We start from the raw sequence: 18300 nt of genomic DNA on the forward strand, positions 1-18300 counted from the left end.
CATCAAAACGCCCATCTGCAAGAAGACCTCAGACATGGTCACACTCAGAAACTCACATTTGCCCAGCAGGGGAACTGGAGCCAAAGGTCAAATGAATCTGCCCTCTCCCTCTGTGAGGCCCCAGACAGCTGGCTGACCATCAAGGCTCCATTAGCCTGGGGCTTCCGGTAGAAGCTGCAGTCATGGAGTGAGGGACATAGCCAGCAGCTGCCATCTCCTTCCCCACCGTATTAACCGAAGCACCTGTAAGCCAAGCTGGACAGGGAGCAAAGACCCTAAGTCCTAGACCATGTTCCATCACTGACGCACTGAGGCCAAGGGATTGGTGCTGCCTCTCTCTGGGCCTTCCAACTCTACGGTTGTATGCCAGAGGCCGGGGGTATTTGTGTTCTTAGGGGAGGGCACAGTCAACTCCATCTTTCCCAGACTGGGCTAAATCTGGCAGATTGGTGGGTAACGAGCAGGCAGCCAGTAATGGAAGAGGAGGAAGGAGACCAGAGAAAATGGTGGGCACAAAGGGATGGTGAGAGGACAGGGAACAGTGAAGTACGGATGTGAGTGCTGGCTGGTGCGTGCGCGCGCACACACACACACACACACACACACACACACACAGGTCCGTGTGCATGTCCCGTGTGTGTATGCATTCACATATTCATGTGCGGATATGCGCGTGCATGGATAGCCAAACAACTCTTTAAGACCTGTGCACGCATGTGACAATGTGTCTATTTAAGTATATTCATTCATTCATTCATTTAACCAATATGTATGAGGACCTACTACATGCTAGGCACTGGAAACACAACAATGAAAAGGCAGACAAGTCTACAGACATGCCACCCTGAACAAGCCCGATCTCGTCTGATCTCGGAAGCTAAGCAGGGTCGGGCCTGGTTAGTACTTGGATGGGAGACCACCTAGGAAGACCAGGTGCTGTAGGCATAAAAAATTTTTTAAATAAGGGCTTGTAAGCTGACGAGGTCCTTGCAATCTGTGAGGTCAACCAAGGGTTGTCTCATCTAAAAAATAAAAATAAAAATAAGTAAAAAATTTTAAAAAGCAGATGAGCATCCCTGCTCTCATGGAGAGTACATTCTGGCCGAGGAAGACAGGCAGTGGGAAAATAAACAGATAATTAGTCTGAGAAGTCTTCTCTGAGGAGATGACATTGAAGCAGAGACCTGAAGGATGTGAGGGCATGGGCCCTGCGGGGAGAGCATTCCAGCCAGAGGGAACAGTATGTGCGAAGGCCCCAAGGAGAAGAGGAGAGGCACCCACCCAGATGGTACAGCCATGTAGACCACAGTCAGGGGTTTGCCTTTTATGCTGAGCAAGCTGGGAAGCCAGTGGAGGGGCTTGTTCACAAGAGCGACATGATCTGACTTAGTTTTAACAGGACCCCCTAGCTGTTCTGTGAAGCTTAGGTGGGGCAGCGGGCAAGGGCAGAGGCAGATTATCCATTGAAGAGGATACTGCAATTACCTAGACAAGAAATGATGGCGGTGTGGAACAAGGTGGTGCCAGGAAGGATATTGAAAAGAGGTCGACTTTTGGCTATGTCGCGAAAGCAGAGCTGAAAGCATTGGCTCACGGATTGGATGTGGGGTGTGAGAGAAAGAAAATTCAAAGATGACTATCGCGATTTGGACCCAGGCAATTAAATAGATGGAATTTCCATTTACTGAGATGGGAGAAGCAATGAGAGGAACAGATCTGGGGGATGGAGGGAAATCAGGAGTTTGGTTTCAGACGTGCAAAGTTAGAAGTACTTGTCAGGCAGCCAAGTGGAGATGTCGAAAAAGGCAGCGTAATGTACAGATTCGGTGGAGAGGTCACAGGTAGCTCAAGCCCCTGACTTCCCAGGTCCAGCAGCCCCTACTCCTGGACTCAAACTCTAGCCTAAGAAGATGTGGCCCTGTCTCTCTTCACCCAAAACTGACCTGCACCTTTCCACGTGGTAAAGGCCAGAAAGGAGGCTGGAGAAGGAAGCAGGAGCCGTATCCAAAGGACTTGAGGGAAGCATGGAGCGTGGGAAAGGCTTAAGCAAGGAAGTGACGTGGGCGGACTTGCATTTTAGACAGCTCCCTCTGCTGCGGTCTGGAGAATGAGTGAGGATAGGAGGGCTCCAGAGGAAGGTGCAGCCCCGTACCCGCCAATTCACTCTCACTTCAACTCTGAGAGGTGTCACAACTGATGGTAGCATCCTCGTCAAACAGACAGGAACACTGAGGCTCAGAGAGGAGAGAATGTACCCACAGTCACATAGAAGTCAGTGGCCAGGTAAGTTGCCAGCTTGGCTCGCAGACTGCAGGAGTGGCAACTGTCTTTGCATCACACATAGGGAAACTGAGACCGAGAGAAGGGCAAGGCCTGGTTCAAGGTCGCCTAGAGAGTTGGAAACAGAGCCAGCCTCCAGCTTCTTGAGGACCAGCCTAAGAAGCCCCAGCCCTGCCTCATCTCCCTCTTTTAGCCCACTCACTCCGACATTCTGCTCAGGAAAAAGTCAGGCAGGGGGAGTCAACTCAGACAAGCCAGGGAACCCAGGAGGGGGAGGGAGGACACAGAAATTAAATTAGTTTATTTCATTTGAGCAACTTTTTGAAGGGGAAGCAAATTCGACACCAGGGCGCTTGAGGAGACTCCAGGCGGCTTTGAAAATCAGTCACAATTACTGAGCCTCCTGATCTGGGCTGACGGGGGGCGGGGCCCGACAAGCGGCGTGGAGATCAGAGGGAGCAGGGACGTAGCTTGGGACATGAAAGGCAGCAGCACTCGCAAATTAAACCACTCACGGCTTAAAAGGGAAGGGAAGTGTGCGGCGGGGGGTGAGGGGGATGGGGGGAGCTCGATGAGCCACGGAGCCACACTTCTGAGGAGGGGCACCAGCCAAGCTGAGCTTAACTCAGCGAAGCAGGTCCTGCAGCTGACAGTCAAGAGGCCTGGCTGCCCTCATGACCTTGGGCAAGTCCCTGCCTGTTTCTGGGCCCCAAATTCCCTTCTGAGCATTACGGGTGTTCATTCATGCAACAGATACTCACTGAGGGCCTACTGTGTGCCAGGCGCCTTTCCAAGCATTGGGGATTCCTGGGAAGCCTATGTGTAGAGCAGGGAGAGAGACAGGAAAGAAATAAACAAAACAAGATATTATACATCTATGATGTAAGTGCCCTGAAGAATAAGGGAATTGGGAATTATATTGGGGGATTGCTATTTTAGATAGAGGAGTCTTTTTATAAGAGCACGTTTGAACAAAGATCTGAAGGAACCAAGGGAGTGAGCCAAGGAGCAACATGAAACAGTAGTTTTTATACTTGATTGTGCATCCATATTACCTGGAGGGTTTGTTGAAACACAGATGGCTGCCTCCTTCCCCCAGGGTTTGTGATCCAGTAGGTCTGGGATATTAGAAATATTTTTTTCACTTTTAACAAATGCCGATGCTGCTGGGTCAGGGACCACACGAAGCTGGAGGAAGAATGTTCCAGGCAGAGGGAACAGTAAGTGCAAAGATCCTGAGGTATCGTGTATTTGTCGTGTTTGAGGAATAGAAGGCAATTGAGTGGGGGTGAAGAGAGGAGTGAGTGAGGAGGAGAGTGTCCACTGAGACTGGGAGACGGACTAGAAGCACTTCGGACTTTGAAAGATTTTCGGTTGTACTCTGAGCGAGACAGGGAGCAGAGGAATGACATGATCCAATCTATATTTTAAAAGGTTGACTATGGGCCACCATGTTGAAAATAGACTATAGGGGGCAGGGTTGGGATTAGGGAGATCAGTGAGAAGACAGCTACAATCATATAGGCAAGAGGTGATGGTGATTTGGACCGGTGTATGCAGAGAGAAGATATGGGGTTATGGATGTGTGCTGAAGGCAGAGTCAGCAGAGTCTGTGAGGCATTGAATGTGAGGAGTAAGGAAGAGATCGGACAAGGATGATGCTGAAGTTTTTGGCCCGAACAACTAGGTGGATGCAGCTGCTTTGCGGAGATGGGGAATGCTCCAGAAAGAGCAAATTGGCAGCACAAAACTAAGAATTCATTATTAGACACATTAAGATTGAGATGTCTGCTAGAAATTCAAGTGCAGTTGTCAAGGGGACAGTGGGATCTCTGAATCTGAAGGTCAGGAGTAAGATCGGGGCCGGAGATAGAACTGCAACACAACAGAGAGGGAATTTAAAGCTCGAGGCTAGATGAAATCAACAAGGGAGTAAGTTCTGATAGAGAAGAGTTGCACTAGATAATCTCTTGATGCCTGGGGGCCAGACCCCTTCCCTAGGGTGTCACGGCCTGAGCAGTAGACAGCAAAAGGATTTCAAATGGGATTTCCTGTGCCCATTTCAACTCTACTTACTAATGCCAACTATGTATAAGGCGATATACTTGGCACTGTTGAGGATACAGAAATGAGAATTTCAATCCATCACACATCTATTAGCCACCACTTTATTCTGGGCACTGCAGGGGATGTAAAGATAAGTAATTGAATTAAATCCACAAATGTTTATTAGCACCCATTATATACAAGGCCTCTAGTGTACTTGGCTTTGTAAGGGTTGCAAAGATGAGTCACCCAACTTAGTAAACATTTATTAGCACCTATTATATATGTGTGTGTGTATATATATATATATATATATATATATATATATATATATATATATATAGTCCCAAGGGGATAGAAAAATAAATAGTTGCTTTAATTAGATAAACATATATTCATGCCTACCATGCATAGGGCACTTTGCTAGGTATGTGGGGATGCAAAGATGAGCAAGACACCAAAGTGGCGGCAGATCAGTTTTATCTCTGGCCTCAACTCTGATCAATCCGCAGTGACTGTAGGGTTGTGTGGAGAAGGAGTCTGATTTCTCATTCAGGCTCGGCAGAAAAGAAACCCATAAACAATTAGCGATATCTGCTGTGAGCAAAGGAAAGAGAATGTGGTGGTTCAGACTCGTAGGATTGGCATTGCTGGGCCGTAAGACTGGGGCTCAACAGGCTGGAAATGGACAGGGGCCCTGCCATAGTCATTTTCTCACGTATTCCAACCCCTCTGTGAGTAGCGTCTTTAACAGATAGGAAGAGAGTGTTGTAGTACAGTTCGCACTTCTTAGGATATTCACTAAATAAAAGCTATCAGTGAACACTGCTTTTACAGAACTGTTTCCCTTTATTCTCACGATCCTGGAGAATAAGCAAGGCAGGCATTACTGTCCTCATTTTACCGATGGGGAAATAAATACAGAGAGAGTTGAAATAACTTGCCTAAGTTTCCAGAGGAAGAGCTAGAGTGAGAGCCAGACCCAGAACCTGCAACCAGAACCTGAGCTACTTGTTTCGGCATGCAGGGCAAATAGCCACAACCATTTCTTTAGCTTGCACAAAACTTCACAGCTTGCAAAGCACTTTCACACCCCTAATCTCATTTTATCTTCTCAGGAACTCTCTTGGGTTAAGTGTTGACACCCCCATTTTACAGCTGAGGAAACCGAGGCTCGAGAGAGAAAGAGAAATAAAATTGGGAGAGCACACTGTCTGAATGCTAAACCCAGTGCTGGGACGACGGTGGCAGAGAGGAAAGGAGGAAGGCAAGAGGACGTGTGTTCCCCACGGGTCTCATTTGGGGAGGGCAGAAGCAGCAGCAGGCTGGGAGCTTCCGATTGTCCCATCTGTAGCCGGAGAGAGTATAGCTCAGCAGCCCTCGGGCCCAAGCCAGGAATCAATCGCTGGCCTCTGCAGAGACAACTTCTAAAGATGTTTTTAATTAAAGTCCGGGAAGATCTATATGTGCAATATCTCCTTGCCTAGCAACGGCACTGGCTCTCACCGCCTAGGATTGGGGGAACGGGACAGGAAGTTTCTGGTGGAGAGAGGTGTCAGAGAGGAGCAGGCACACACTGGCCCTCAGGAGGACCCCACGGCCCAGGCGATCTGGACAGGGAGGAGTGTACCCATGTCTATTTTTGTCTTTTCCATCAACAAATCATTCAACAAACATGTGCACTCTCTCTCTCTGCCAGGCCCTGTGCCCACACAGCAGGGGGTACAGAGGTGACAAAGCCACCATCCTGCCCTCAAGGATCTAGCACGTAGTGGGTATTCTGTAAATGTTGGGTGACTGAATGGAACTGAATTATAAGCAAAAAAAAGTTTACTTTCTGTAACTGGCAGAGGGATGCTATTGCAAACACTTAGAATGTCGCTGGCCCGAACAAATAAGATGAGCAGACTACTTAACAGAGGGCCCCCTTTAAATGTGCAGAGAAGAGTGTACGAGTCTCGATTTGGGATGGCAGGAAAGTCCTCTCTCTCAGGGGGACGGATTAGATCCCCATGCACAGACTCAAGGCTTGCCCGTATGAGCGAGTCCACGGCTGGGACCCACGAGCAGAGAAAGAGTGAGAGGAGGGGTCCCAGAGTTCCCCGAAGACTCTGGAGAAGTGCGTCTGTGACATGGGGGCCTGACCACGTTCTCCTTGTTCCCCCTCCTGCTGCCTCCCACTCTCCTGCTTCATGCCTATCTCCACCTGTCTCTGTTTCTATATAACTCTACTTTCCAACTTTATCTGTTTTTCTACCTCTGTCTGTCACGCTGTCTCTTTCCCACTCTCTATCTCTATCTCTATCTCTGCCTCTCCAACCCTCATTTCCTTGTCTCTTTCTTCATTTCTCCCTATGTGTCTGGGTATCTCTATTTTTCCACTTTCTCTCTGTCCATCTTTCTGAATTTCTGTCTCTTGTCTTTCTGTCTCTGACCCACTTTCTTTCCCCAACTTTCTGTGCCACCTTCTCTGTCACTTGTCACTGGACCTGCCTCCTTCCACTCTGTCCTGTGACCTCCCCCTCTTGTGCAGCCACTTGCCTGCATCTCCTGCGCATCTTTCGTCTACATTAGGCTGCCCTGGCTGGGCAGAGGAAGTGGGGTTGAGGCCAGCCCAGCAAGTGCATCATAAGTGATGATCAAAGAGGGAGCTGGGGGGGCGGTGAGGGGGGAGCTTGAGAAGGGGCTTGTTTCCTGTGTAATCTGAGCATTCCCGGGGACTCGACAAGTGGTTTTTAATTTTTAATAGAAAGCATTCCGCATAGTTCTGGCAGCAGCAGGAGGTGGGACTCATTTTTTATAAATGTTTGAGAAGCTAAATGTGAGCCGAGGGTTTCCCAGGCCCAGCAGGGCAGCACAGGGAGGGAGGGAAGAGGCAGGATGGTAATAATTACAAACATCTTCATAATAATGACACTTGGTCATCTCAGTTGAGGACTCTGTTCTTTTCCAAAGTGATTCATCTCTTTCATCTCATTAAGGCATCTCCCTCACCCAGTGAGGCAGGAAGGATAAAGCCTGATCTCCTTTTCACAGAAGGGGAACTGAGGCCCAGTCAGGTCAGACAGTTTTCCCACAGCTGCACGGGGAGCCGAGGACAGGGCTAGAATGAGAATTTATGTCTTCAGTCTCTGAACTCCACTCCTCATAGCTCCACCTCCTCCCTGAACCAGCTGGGGTTTCTCCTGGGGCTTATGAAGCCCAAGTTTGGGTCTCAATTGGACTCCGCTGATAGAAAGGGTTAAGGGACTAGAAAGGAAAGAATTCAGGCCTGGGAACCAGGACTTATGTTCTAATTCTGGCTCTATGACAAACCATGTCAGAATCACCCAGGTAAACCAGAGATGACGGATGGGCAATCCCCTTTGCTCCTGATACTAGTACCCATGGATTTCTTATTCATGGCCCAGAGATCTTCTGATCCTACAGAGAGAGGGAAAAGAATAACTCCTATTGAGCACCTATCACATGCCCTGCTTCACCAGTGACTTAAATTCATCACCTCTAATCCTCATAGCATCTCTGAGAGGCAGAGTGGGCCCCTCCAAATTTCAGGTGCGGAATCAGGTCAAACAGGAGAAAAGACTTGACCGAGGCATAGAGGATGCGAGCTCAGGACTCTCTGATGCCAAAACCCACCTAGTCTCCATGGAGGTGTGAGAGGCCTCTGCTCTCGGGAGCATCTGACTCCTCCTGCTGACGTTACCTGGGAGGAGCACTGCTGACTTGGTCATCCTTGCTGCTTCCTTCTTGGAGTCAGTCTCAGCACAGGCACAGTGGTTCCTGGAGAATGATGTGCTGGCTGCACAGACCTGGGTTTGAATCTTTCCCTACTACTTACCGGTGGTGTGACCTTGCGAAAATCGCTGAGCCTCGCTGTGATTCACTTTCTTCATCAGTTCAACCAGGGGTTGGATCTAGGGCATCAGTTCTTAGCCTAGGATACACTTTAGAATCAATGTGGGAGCATTTAAAAATACCCTTGCCTGTGCTCCACCCTGAGAGTGTCGTATTGAATTGGTCTGGAATGGGATTAACATCAGTTTTATTTTATAGCTCCTAAGAGATTCTAATGTGCAGCCAGGCTGAGAACCACTGGTTTCTGTCCTCTCCAAGGACCAGCCTTTCCATATCTAACCTTCCACATAGGGCCTGGCTCTGAGATCTTGTTTGTCCAAGAATCAGTTGGGCTACCCTTCCTATGCCAGCCTGAATTTAGGCTCTTAACTCCAGATAGCAGAAGGGTTAAGTGGACAGCTCATCCCTGCTTCTGGAAATCTGGGCTTGAACCAGCTGTTGGTGAGGGAGAATCCTGAACACAACTCCTTGCCATTCTCCTCCTTTTCCCTCCCTCTTCTTTCTCTGACTCTTCCCGATTTTACTTTATGTCTACTCCTACTACTATTAACCCGCCCCCTTCTCCTATCTTATACGGCAGGATACGTGGGTTTTGACATCAGATAGACCTGGGTCTGAATCCTGCCTCTCCTAGTTCCTTGCCAGGTGAATTTAGCCAGGCGCTGTCCTCGGTGCTGAACACGGAAACCTATTTGAGTTCTCATAACGATATTGACAGTTTGATAGCACTACCACCCTCATTTCACAAATGAGGAAATTAGGCGCAAAGTATTTCATTACTTAACTTCACTCAGCCTCCATTTCCTCACCTGTAGAGTGGAAATCTTATTAGAGCTTATTTCAAGGCTTCATTATATAAACTCGATAAGTTAGTATACATATTTGGCTTATCATAATATCGAGCACAAAGTAGTCCTTCAGTAAATGCAATCTATCATTTTCATTGAATAATGATATACAATAATGGGTTTTGTTATTGTTCATTATTAATTCACATTTTCACTCTTCACTATGGGTAACAGTTTCCTCATCTGTAAAATAAGAAGGATGCAGGATTGTACTGGAGTCATCTCTTATCAGCTCACGAGAGCCAAATATTGATTTTTAGGAGTTTCATGAGCCTCTTAATATCACGCTGATAGCTTGAAATTGGCTATGGTGGGAGTAAAAATCAGCAAACGCTATAAAGCAAGGCATTACTCCCTGCCCCTCTACCCCCTGGAGCCAATGGTTAAACATTTACCAGCACTCCGCTGCATCGCATCATAGAGATGGCATGAGGACTGAAGGAGAGAATGGACATGGTGGTGCATTGTAAAATGCAAACTGCTGAACCTAGAGGGATGACTTCAAGGTGGTCCCCCAGCAGCCACAAGCCCGGAACCCTTCTGTCTGTCAATTCTAGGGAGCTGCTCACTTGTGAAGATGGTGGGGAGGGGCGTGGGTCCTGGGGAACCAGTTGTGAATCACTGACCCTTCACCATCCCTACATGTCGGCACTAACTCTAATGGCTGCAATAAAGAATCCCAGATTGGAGAGATGATTCCATCATCCCCACAGGAGTTCTTGGGATGCAGCCAGGGAGAGAGAGTGCTTGGCCATGTCCCTGGGGAGTCACTCAGCCTGGCATTGTGCCTCGCCCAGAGGGTGGAGGGAACATGCAGAGGGGAGTGACAGGGAGACCCTCTCACAACGGTTACAACAGCCACTGTTTATTGAGCACCCACCATGAGCCTGATGCTTTATGTATCTTCTCCCATTTCAGTATGTCTGCTAGGGAAGTATGATTGTGCCATTGTATACTGGCATGCAGTACCTCCTGATTTGACAACAACAACCTGCATTTATTGAGTTCTTAGCATGGGCCAGACACTGTCTTCAGTGCTGACAAATGAAAATCTATTTGAATTCTCAAACCTGTCCCAAGAATTTTGTAGTACTATCACCCTAATTTCACAAATGAGAAAAAAAAGGGGGAGGTTTGTGACATCCCCGAGGTCAAACTGCTAATAAGTGGCAGAGTCATTACTAATTGTGATTCAGTTTATCAGGGCACCATCTCCAAAGTCACTGTGCCTGTCCTGACTCTAGCACCTAGAAGGACTTTGGCTTCAGAGAATCCTGGGTTCAAATCCCACTACTTTCTCCCTCTGTGCCTTAGTCAAGTCTTTCCTCCTATTTGACCTTTTTTCTCACCTGTAATTTGGAGAGGCCCATTCTACCTCTCAGAGATTCCATGAGGATTAGAGGTGATGAATTTAAGTGGCTGGTGAATCCAGGCGTGTAGTAAGCGTACAATAGTTTATTCCTTTCTCCTCTCTCTGTATAATGGGTGGAGGCACCTGTGATCCTTCCCTGGGCCCTGAGCAGGAGATCCCTGGCACCAGGCATCGAGAGGAAAGGAGCTCACCCAAACCTCTTCCCCAGATTCTCCTGGCAACTCTGACATGGTTGACATGGAGCTGGAGCTGCCAAAGAGAGAGACGCATTGCAGGGTGGGTTTAGGAGCCTTGGGATGGATGGGAGGGGGGACATGAGAGGGAAATGAGAAATGCAAAAGAGTGAAAAATAAATACATGTGTCTGTCTGAAATGATCGAGGGCCCGAGGCTGGAGGCGGGAGAGGCAGGCGGCAGGCTGGGCTTAGCAGAATTGCTGCTGTAGCACTTCCTGAGCCTCACTCATTAGCCAAGCAGTGAACTGGCTGTCCCTCCCCGCACACTGCCCTGCTGGCCCAGAGTACCAAATCTAGCCCTGGGCGGGCCCCATCCAGAACCTCAGCAGGCCCAAGCCCCATCCCTTCGCTGGCAGGGCATCCAGAAGAGGACATCTCCTTGAAGTGAAGTCTGAGTCCTGTCCCCCTTTGGTCGCATCCTGAGCCCTCCGACTCCCTCCTGGATCTTTCACCTCACCCCTCCTTTCTGAAAAGGTTCAGATAGACTAAATGGCTTCCCCTCTTCCCCTATTCAACCCCTCCCCCTCCCTAACCCTCGTCCCCACCCTGTCCAGCTTCACGTCCCAAGCCCTGCAATCGTCAAATTGAACATGATGTCAAATTAGAGCCATCTCTGGGACAGGCCGAGAGAAGCTCCCAGTTTAATGAGGCAGCGTCGAAAATCAATAACTTAATTGCCGCTGTTTGATGGACTTTTATCCAATTTATACTCTCCCCAGCAGCCTACGTGCAGAGCATGAGGAGAAGTGCGGAGCATGAGGGGGCGGAGACTGTCTGGGCCGGGGGCGGTGGGGGGGGCGGGGCGGGGGAGGCGCGCGGGGGAAAGCAGGGAGGGGCCAGGAGGGCACCAGGGCTCACAGACAATTATTTCCCAAAGGGAAAGCTGAGAGCACTGCCATCTCCTTCCCCGGGGATCGAAAGACACTGGCCTCCGAGTCCCAATAAACTTAGTTGTTCTTCTGGGCTGGCCCCCTCCCCGCTCCCCGGCTCGGTGGCGGGATAGGGGGATAAGGGAGATGTGAGGGTGAGGGGTGTAGGGAGGAAAAAGGCAAAATTCCCTTGAGAAATCTGGAGGGACTGGATGGGTGGAGTCAGGTGCCTGGTTTTCAGTCCTAGCTCCAACTCTGTGATGACTTCAACCCGTAGAAATGACCGTGGCCACCACCCACTGAGAGGCCGCTCTGAGCCCGTTCTGCACTGGGAGTTTAGAATGCATTCCCTCACGAACCAAAGACCGGGATTTTCCCCATTTTGCTGGAAAGGAAACAGATTCAGAGAGGTTGTTTTTCGTTGCCAGAGTCCTACCACTGGGAACCACTGAAGGGAGATGTGAATCCAGATCCGACACCACGGTCATACTTGTGCCAGCCACTAGGAAGGCCCCAGATCAGGAAGCGTGTTGAGACTCGGTGTGGGGATGGGAACTGTGAGGGGACTGGTTTCAATGGCCTCCTTGGGGGTGGGGAGAGGTGGGCACGACGAGCTGAGCAGCCCCAGGTGACCCCTGTGTTGCTTGGTCCCCTGGGCCCAGGCACGTCGGTGATGCAGGTGATGGCCTCGGATGCGGATGACCCTACTTACGGCAGCAGCGCTCGACTGGTGTACAGCCTGCTGGATGGAGAGCACCACTTCACAGTGGACCCAAAGACCGGTGAGGGGCGGGGCCGGGCCGAAGAGGCGGGGCCTGGGGCGGAACCAGAGGAGGGACGTAAGAGGAGGGGGCGGAGGGGGCGGAGGGGGCGGGCCGAGGACCACAGCCAGAGGTCTGCACTCTGCCTTCTGACAAACAGCGCTGAGGATAGGACGCAAGACAAGGAAGCATCTTGCCAGCTCCTGGAGACCCAAGGGTCGCAGAGAGGGAGGGACAATGGAGCAGGAAGAGAGAAGGACTGAGAAACAGAAAGGAATAGTGAGGGGGCGCTTTCAAGGCTGGCAGAAAAACGAAGGCTGGAGGCGGCCACTATGGGCGCCTTAAAAGGACTTCGGAGATCTGAATGGCCCCCTTGTCCTTGGAGCTAAACTGAGGCAGGCGTATTCTCAGCCCTTACGGGGTCGGTCATAAGTGTAGTTTGGAGGAATTGGCCGATGAAAGGCACCTTTTCAGCAATCGTGAAAGCTCTGTTCAAATGGCAGTTGTTAAGGAATTGATGGAAAGACAGAGGCTGTCAGGGAGGAGTGGCTTCTCTGATTATTTGCCCTCCCCTAGCACTACCAAACAATGATGCGGCACCCCCACCCACCGTCCCTCACTTCACTCTGACGATAGAACCTGATGAGCCTTGCAAGAGTGTCAGGGAGGACAGAAGGAGACGGAGGCTCAGAGAAGTGAAGTGGCTCACTCGAGGTCGCCCAGCTGGGAGTGGCTGCCAATTCCAGCAGCAGTGCTCTCTCTGTCCCTGTGATAGGAGGGGGCAAGTGCCATCATGGGGCTCACAGTCTGGTGGGGGCAGGGAGACAGGCATATGCATGGGCAATTAAGATGCAAGGTTCTTGGAGGGGGTAGCAGTATCTCCAAAGGATAAGAAGGTGTTGGCCAGATGCAGATTCAGAGAAGGGCATTCCCGGCAGAGGGCAAGATGCAGGCAGAAGTGAGAGGAAGAGGACAGCCTGGGGCATGACGGGAATTGTAAGCAACTCAGGGTTGGGGAAGCCGGTTTGCGGGGAGGTGATGTGGAGAGGCCGGCTGAGGCCTGACTGTACAGAGTATAAGCCAGGCTGGAGAGCTTGGGTCTTATTCTCAGGGCAAAGAGGGAGGGAGGGGTGTTTGATGGATTTGCATTTAGGGTTTCTGTTTGTGTTTATCTTGTTTCGTTTGGAGGGAGGGGTTGAAGAGTCCAGTCTATGAGCACAGTTATAGCTGTATTTTCTTACACATAACGTCTTTATTATTTTCTCCTTACAAAACTAAGACATTTTAGAGAACATTCAAACATTTAAAAATGTTAAAAAAAGAAAGAAAGAAAGTGCTTCCTTCCCCCATCCCCAGTAATTGCAGCCCCAAAGGTAGCCACTTGGTGTATATATCTTACAAGATCTTGGATTCATTCACTTGAAAACTATTAAGTTATTTTTAAATAGAAAATATATTTCGAGGTTCAAAATTCAAAAAGTACAAATGGGTATTTAGTGGAAATTCTTTACCCCTTCCAGTCCCCCAGCCACCCAGTCTGTGTCTCCAAGGCAACCAATGTAATTTTCTTGTGTATCTTTCCAGAGCTATTCTATGCATGTACAAGAAAATAGGTACATGGATTTGTCTTTTTTTTTTTTCACAAATAGTAGCTATAACACACTGCTTGCCTTTTTTGCTTACCAATACATCTTGAAGATTATTCCGTATCAGTACATAAAGAGCTCTCCCATTCTTTTATTTAACAGCTGTTGTAGTTACACAAACATTTGTTTCACCAGCCCCCTATTGATGGACACTTACGGTCTTTCCAATCTTTTGCTACAACGAACGATGCTACAGTGAATAACCTCGTACATATATCATTTTGTGCGTGTGTGAGTATATCTGCAGGATAATTTTCGGGAAGTAGAAAAGCTGGGTCAAAGAGCACATGCATTTATTTGGAATTTGGATAGATAATGCCAAAATGTACCAGATTGCACCCTTGAGAGCCACATGCAAGGGAGCCTGTTTCCTCTCACCAACACCGTGGGTTCATTGATGACTTTGGAGCAAGGAAGTGACATGCTCAGGTTTTCATTTTAACAAGATCCCTTGGGCTGCTGCTGTAGAGCATGGCTCGGAGGCAGGCACTGAATTCAGGGAGACCCAGGAGCCTGGGATGGCCAGCAGAGAGCCCTGAAGGACAAAATCCAAAGCCTGTGCCAATTCTCGGACGCCCACCCAGACTCTTTAACCTACTTCATCTAGTCAGGGGGCCAAAGATGATGTAGGATTAGTTGTGCAGGTTAGCTGAGGTGCCGAGGAGGGACTAGAGCAGCGGTCCCCAACCTTTTTGGCACCAGGGACTGATGCCCCTATGACAATCTAATGCCTGATGATCTGAGGTGGAGCTGAGGTGGTGATGCTAGTGCTGGGGAGCAGCTGCAAATACAGATGAAACTTCGCTCACTTGCTGCTCACCTCTTGCTGTGTGGCCCACTTCTTAAGAGGCCACGGACTGGTACTGGTCCATGGCCTGGGGTCTGGAGACCTCTAGAGTAGAGGGCTGACAGTGAGATCTTGAGAAGGGCAAATCTTGGGGGCCTGGATGAATGTAACAGACTAAATTGAGGGAGGAATCTGGGGTTCCTAACTTTGGGCCTTGGGATAGGGAGAGATGCCAACTACAGAAACAGAAGGAGGAATGTGGATTAAGAAAACTATCTAGGAGTCAAGGAATCAGCAACTGTGCCCTGCGATCTAGTGCAGAGCTCGTTAATTCCATTTTAACCATACTAGCCTTAAGAGAAGAAGAGGAAAGAAACATCTAGAACATCTAGCAGGCCATCTAAAATATAGGCTTGGAGATTCAATAATGTTTGGGGTTTTGTAAGCTTTGGTCTCCTCATGTGTGCAAGAGGGATAATAATACCCATCTCACTTGATTGTTGTGAGGATTCAATGGAAGAATTCATTCATTCAACATCTCTTTATTGAGTACTTACTATGTGCCCAGATCTGTTCTAGACTTTAGGAATGTAGCCGTAGGCAAACCCAAGAGCTCATCCTTGTAGAGCTTTCATTCAAGTTGGGAATACAGAAAATCAGTGTGTAAACATATAACATAATGTCAAGTAGCAATGAGTGCGAGGAAGAAACATAAAGCAGGGAAACAGGAGAGACTTAGATAAAGAAATCAGGACAAGCCTTGCTGGGGAAGTGACCCTGGGGCAGAGAACTGAATGAAGTGAGGTTGGAAGCCACTCAATATTTAGGGGAGAGCTTGCAGGCCCAGGGAACAGCTAGTGTGTGAGGTGCTCAGCACAATACTTGGTACATACATGGAAACCAAGGGGATGAAGATGATGATGGTGGTGGGGATGATGATGATGATAATGATGATGATGATGGAGCCTGAGGAGGTGGGGCCCTTGGAGTTGATCAGCTTTCAGGGAACGAAGGGTAGGAAGAAACAAAACATAGAAATGAGGTAAGGGCCAGGAATGAGTCTGGGAAGTAGCAGGGGTGAACAGATGAAGGACCAGACTCCAAGAGAGTGAGGAGAATGGCCAGGTTCTAAAGAAGAACATCCCCTTCTGCGGAGGGTCAAGTGAAAGTGGACAAGTGGGGAGTCATGGAGCCTGGGAGGGCGGGAAGAGTTAGTTTCCCAAGAAGCCAGAAAGTGAGCACCAGGCAAGGCAGGTGAAGGTGTCAGTGGGGTCTTTGTTCTAGGGCCCCTCAACTTTCTCAGGCTGAAAGGGTCTTTGTTGACATTTCTGAAAGAAGGACCAGATTTTCCCTCCCCTTGCCTTCAGCCCCACTGTAGGAGCTACCCCGGTGCCTTTTCTCAGCCCCAGCTCCATTTCCCCAGCCAGGAATATTCCACTGATGGCGGGTCTATATTTAGCAGCCGCTGCGAGGTACAGTCTGTTCTCGCTGTGCAGATAGCAGGGAGCAGAGCCGGAACGGGGCCTGAGAGGAAGGTGTGAGGGAAGGGAGGAGGCGGGGTGCCCAGTGCCAGAGGAGGAATTAACGTGTGTGTTTTAAAGGCCAGGCCTGCCAGCAATCCCCCCACAGGGGCGACAGGGATGGCATTTGCAGGCTAATGAGGCATCACTCGGGCTCTAGGGCCCCTTCTGCAGCATTTGGAGGGGATGGTGGGGTGGTGAGGACAACAGCTGGAACTGGGGATGATGGGTGAGGACGAGGCTGCAGGGAGCCATAGCCAGGTTCTAATTCCCAGCCCCGCCCACCACCACCCCAGCAAGGATAGAAAGACTAGCCCGGACTTCAAGATATCCACTAAAAGTTCTCAGCTAGGCTAGAGATGTCTATTTTCCTGGGAGATAATGAAACTAACCTTTGCTGAGTACCTTCTGAGTGCCAGATCCTGGGTCAGGATGATAAATTAGGTTTGGTTTCTGCCCTCATGGGGCTTTTGTTCCAACAGAGAAACCAGAAACAAATAGACAATCACAGGTAGGCTGCACAAGGCAGGACAGAGGGTCTGTGGGGCTGGTCAGGCAGTCAAAATGTTTACTGAACACCTACTATGTGCCAGACCCTGTAGATAAGATGATGAACAAAGCCAGTGATCTCTGACCTCGTGGAGCTAATTTATGGGGTACCCAACCCAGGGCTCGAGAAGGGGGATCAGAGAGGCATCTTCAAATCTGCTGCTGGAATCTTCATCTCATTTCACCCTCTCAATATCCTTATCAACTGGGTATCTCCACTTTATAGGACAGGAAACTGATGCGCAGATAGACTCAAGAACTTGTTCAAGGTCGGATAGCATGTAAAAGCTAGAAAGAAGTCTTGAACCATATCTGTCTGACTCCAAAGTCCTTCCTTTTTGCACTATCTCATATCTGATTCTGTAGCCACTGCACATAGTAGGCCTGCAGTAAGAGTTTAATAAACGAGTGAATGAATGAATGTGCAGAGCCAGAAGGTTTCAAGGACAACTCCATGAACCGATTTAGGAATTTTACCCCGGGGCCCCAGGAGTGGACCAGCCTCCAGGATGCTTTTCCCAGCATCAGGAAGCAGAAGGGGAAGTGGAAACACAGTAGACAGCAAAACACGCTGTCAATTCCTCCCATCCTACAACTGGCCTCTTAGTAAAGTGACTTTGCTGTTCCTCCTACCCCTTGAATTTGAGCCGGCCTCGTACCCTGACTGCTTTGGCCATCAGAATGTAGCAGAAGAGATGTTCAGTAAATTCCCAGACTAGGCCTTAAGAGACCTTGAAGTTTTCACTCTCTCTCTGGGAATGTGGTCCTAAGACTGCTATTTAAAGAAGTCAGCCCAGCCTGCTGGAGGATGAGAGAAGGTCTGGCCGACAGCCAGGGTCAACTGCCAGACATGTGCAGGAAGCCACCTTGGGCCTTCTGAGACAGCTGACCCTCCAGCAGCTGCATGAGTGCACCCAGGAGAGGAACAGGCCAAAGAACTCAATTTCTCTATCAGCTACCCACTGCTATATAACTAACTACCCCAAAACATGGTGGCTTAAAACAGCAGTGATTTATTATTTGTCATAGTTCTGTAGATTTGTTGGGCTAACTCATGTGGCAACAGTCAGCTAGCAGGTCAGCTGGGACAGCTAGCATGACTGGGCCTCTCCCTCCATGGCCTTTCATCCTGGGCTTCTGATCACAGCATGGTGGTCTCAGGGTTCCAAGAGGACAGGCCCCAGCACACAAGAGTTTATCAGGCCTCTGCTTTTGTCACACTGCTGATGTCCCATTGATCAAAGCAAGTTACATGGCCCGAGACCAGAATCGGTGTGGGAGGGGATGACCCAAGACAAAGAGTCTGAGAAGTGTGATTCATTGGGAGTGGTTGCCATAGCAACCGATCACTGAGTGTAACTCTGGGGCACCCAGGCCTCCTAGTCCCAGAGATGGCACCTGATCACATACTCTTCTTGACCAGTTTCCAAGAAAGAGTTTAGTGTCCCTTGTTCCTCTAGAGCTGCAAGTGGCAAGGCCAGCAAGGAGGCCAGCAACATCAGCATGGCTCCTCACCCACAGGCATGGAC

At 49.3% G+C, this 18300-nt stretch overlaps 1 protein-coding gene and 1 non-coding gene across 2 annotated transcripts in view; both read left to right on the forward strand.

The window, feature by feature from the left end:
• The window catches only part of CDH22 (cadherin 22), a 62450-nt gene that overhangs the window by 2190 nt on the left and 41960 nt on the right, over positions 1–18300 (forward strand). Inside the window, exon 2 of the mRNA XM_011369302.1 lies at positions 12171–12290. Coding sequence (XP_011367604.1) covers positions 12182–12290 — 109 coding nt within the window. The 5' untranslated portion in view covers positions 12171–12181. The remainder of the gene's footprint in view (positions 1–12170; positions 12291–18300) is intronic.
• On the forward strand, positions 827–945 carry LOC111745196. Its single transcript, XR_002782538.1, has one exon. It is a non-coding gene; the product is annotated as a 5S ribosomal RNA (ribosomal RNA).

This window comes from Pteropus vampyrus, unplaced genomic scaffold, assembly GCF_000151845.1.
Source record: "Pteropus vampyrus isolate Shadow unplaced genomic scaffold, Pvam_2.0 Scaffold147, whole genome shotgun sequence".
In the NCBI taxonomy this organism is placed as follows: Eukaryota; Metazoa; Chordata; class Mammalia; order Chiroptera; family Pteropodidae; genus Pteropus; species Pteropus vampyrus.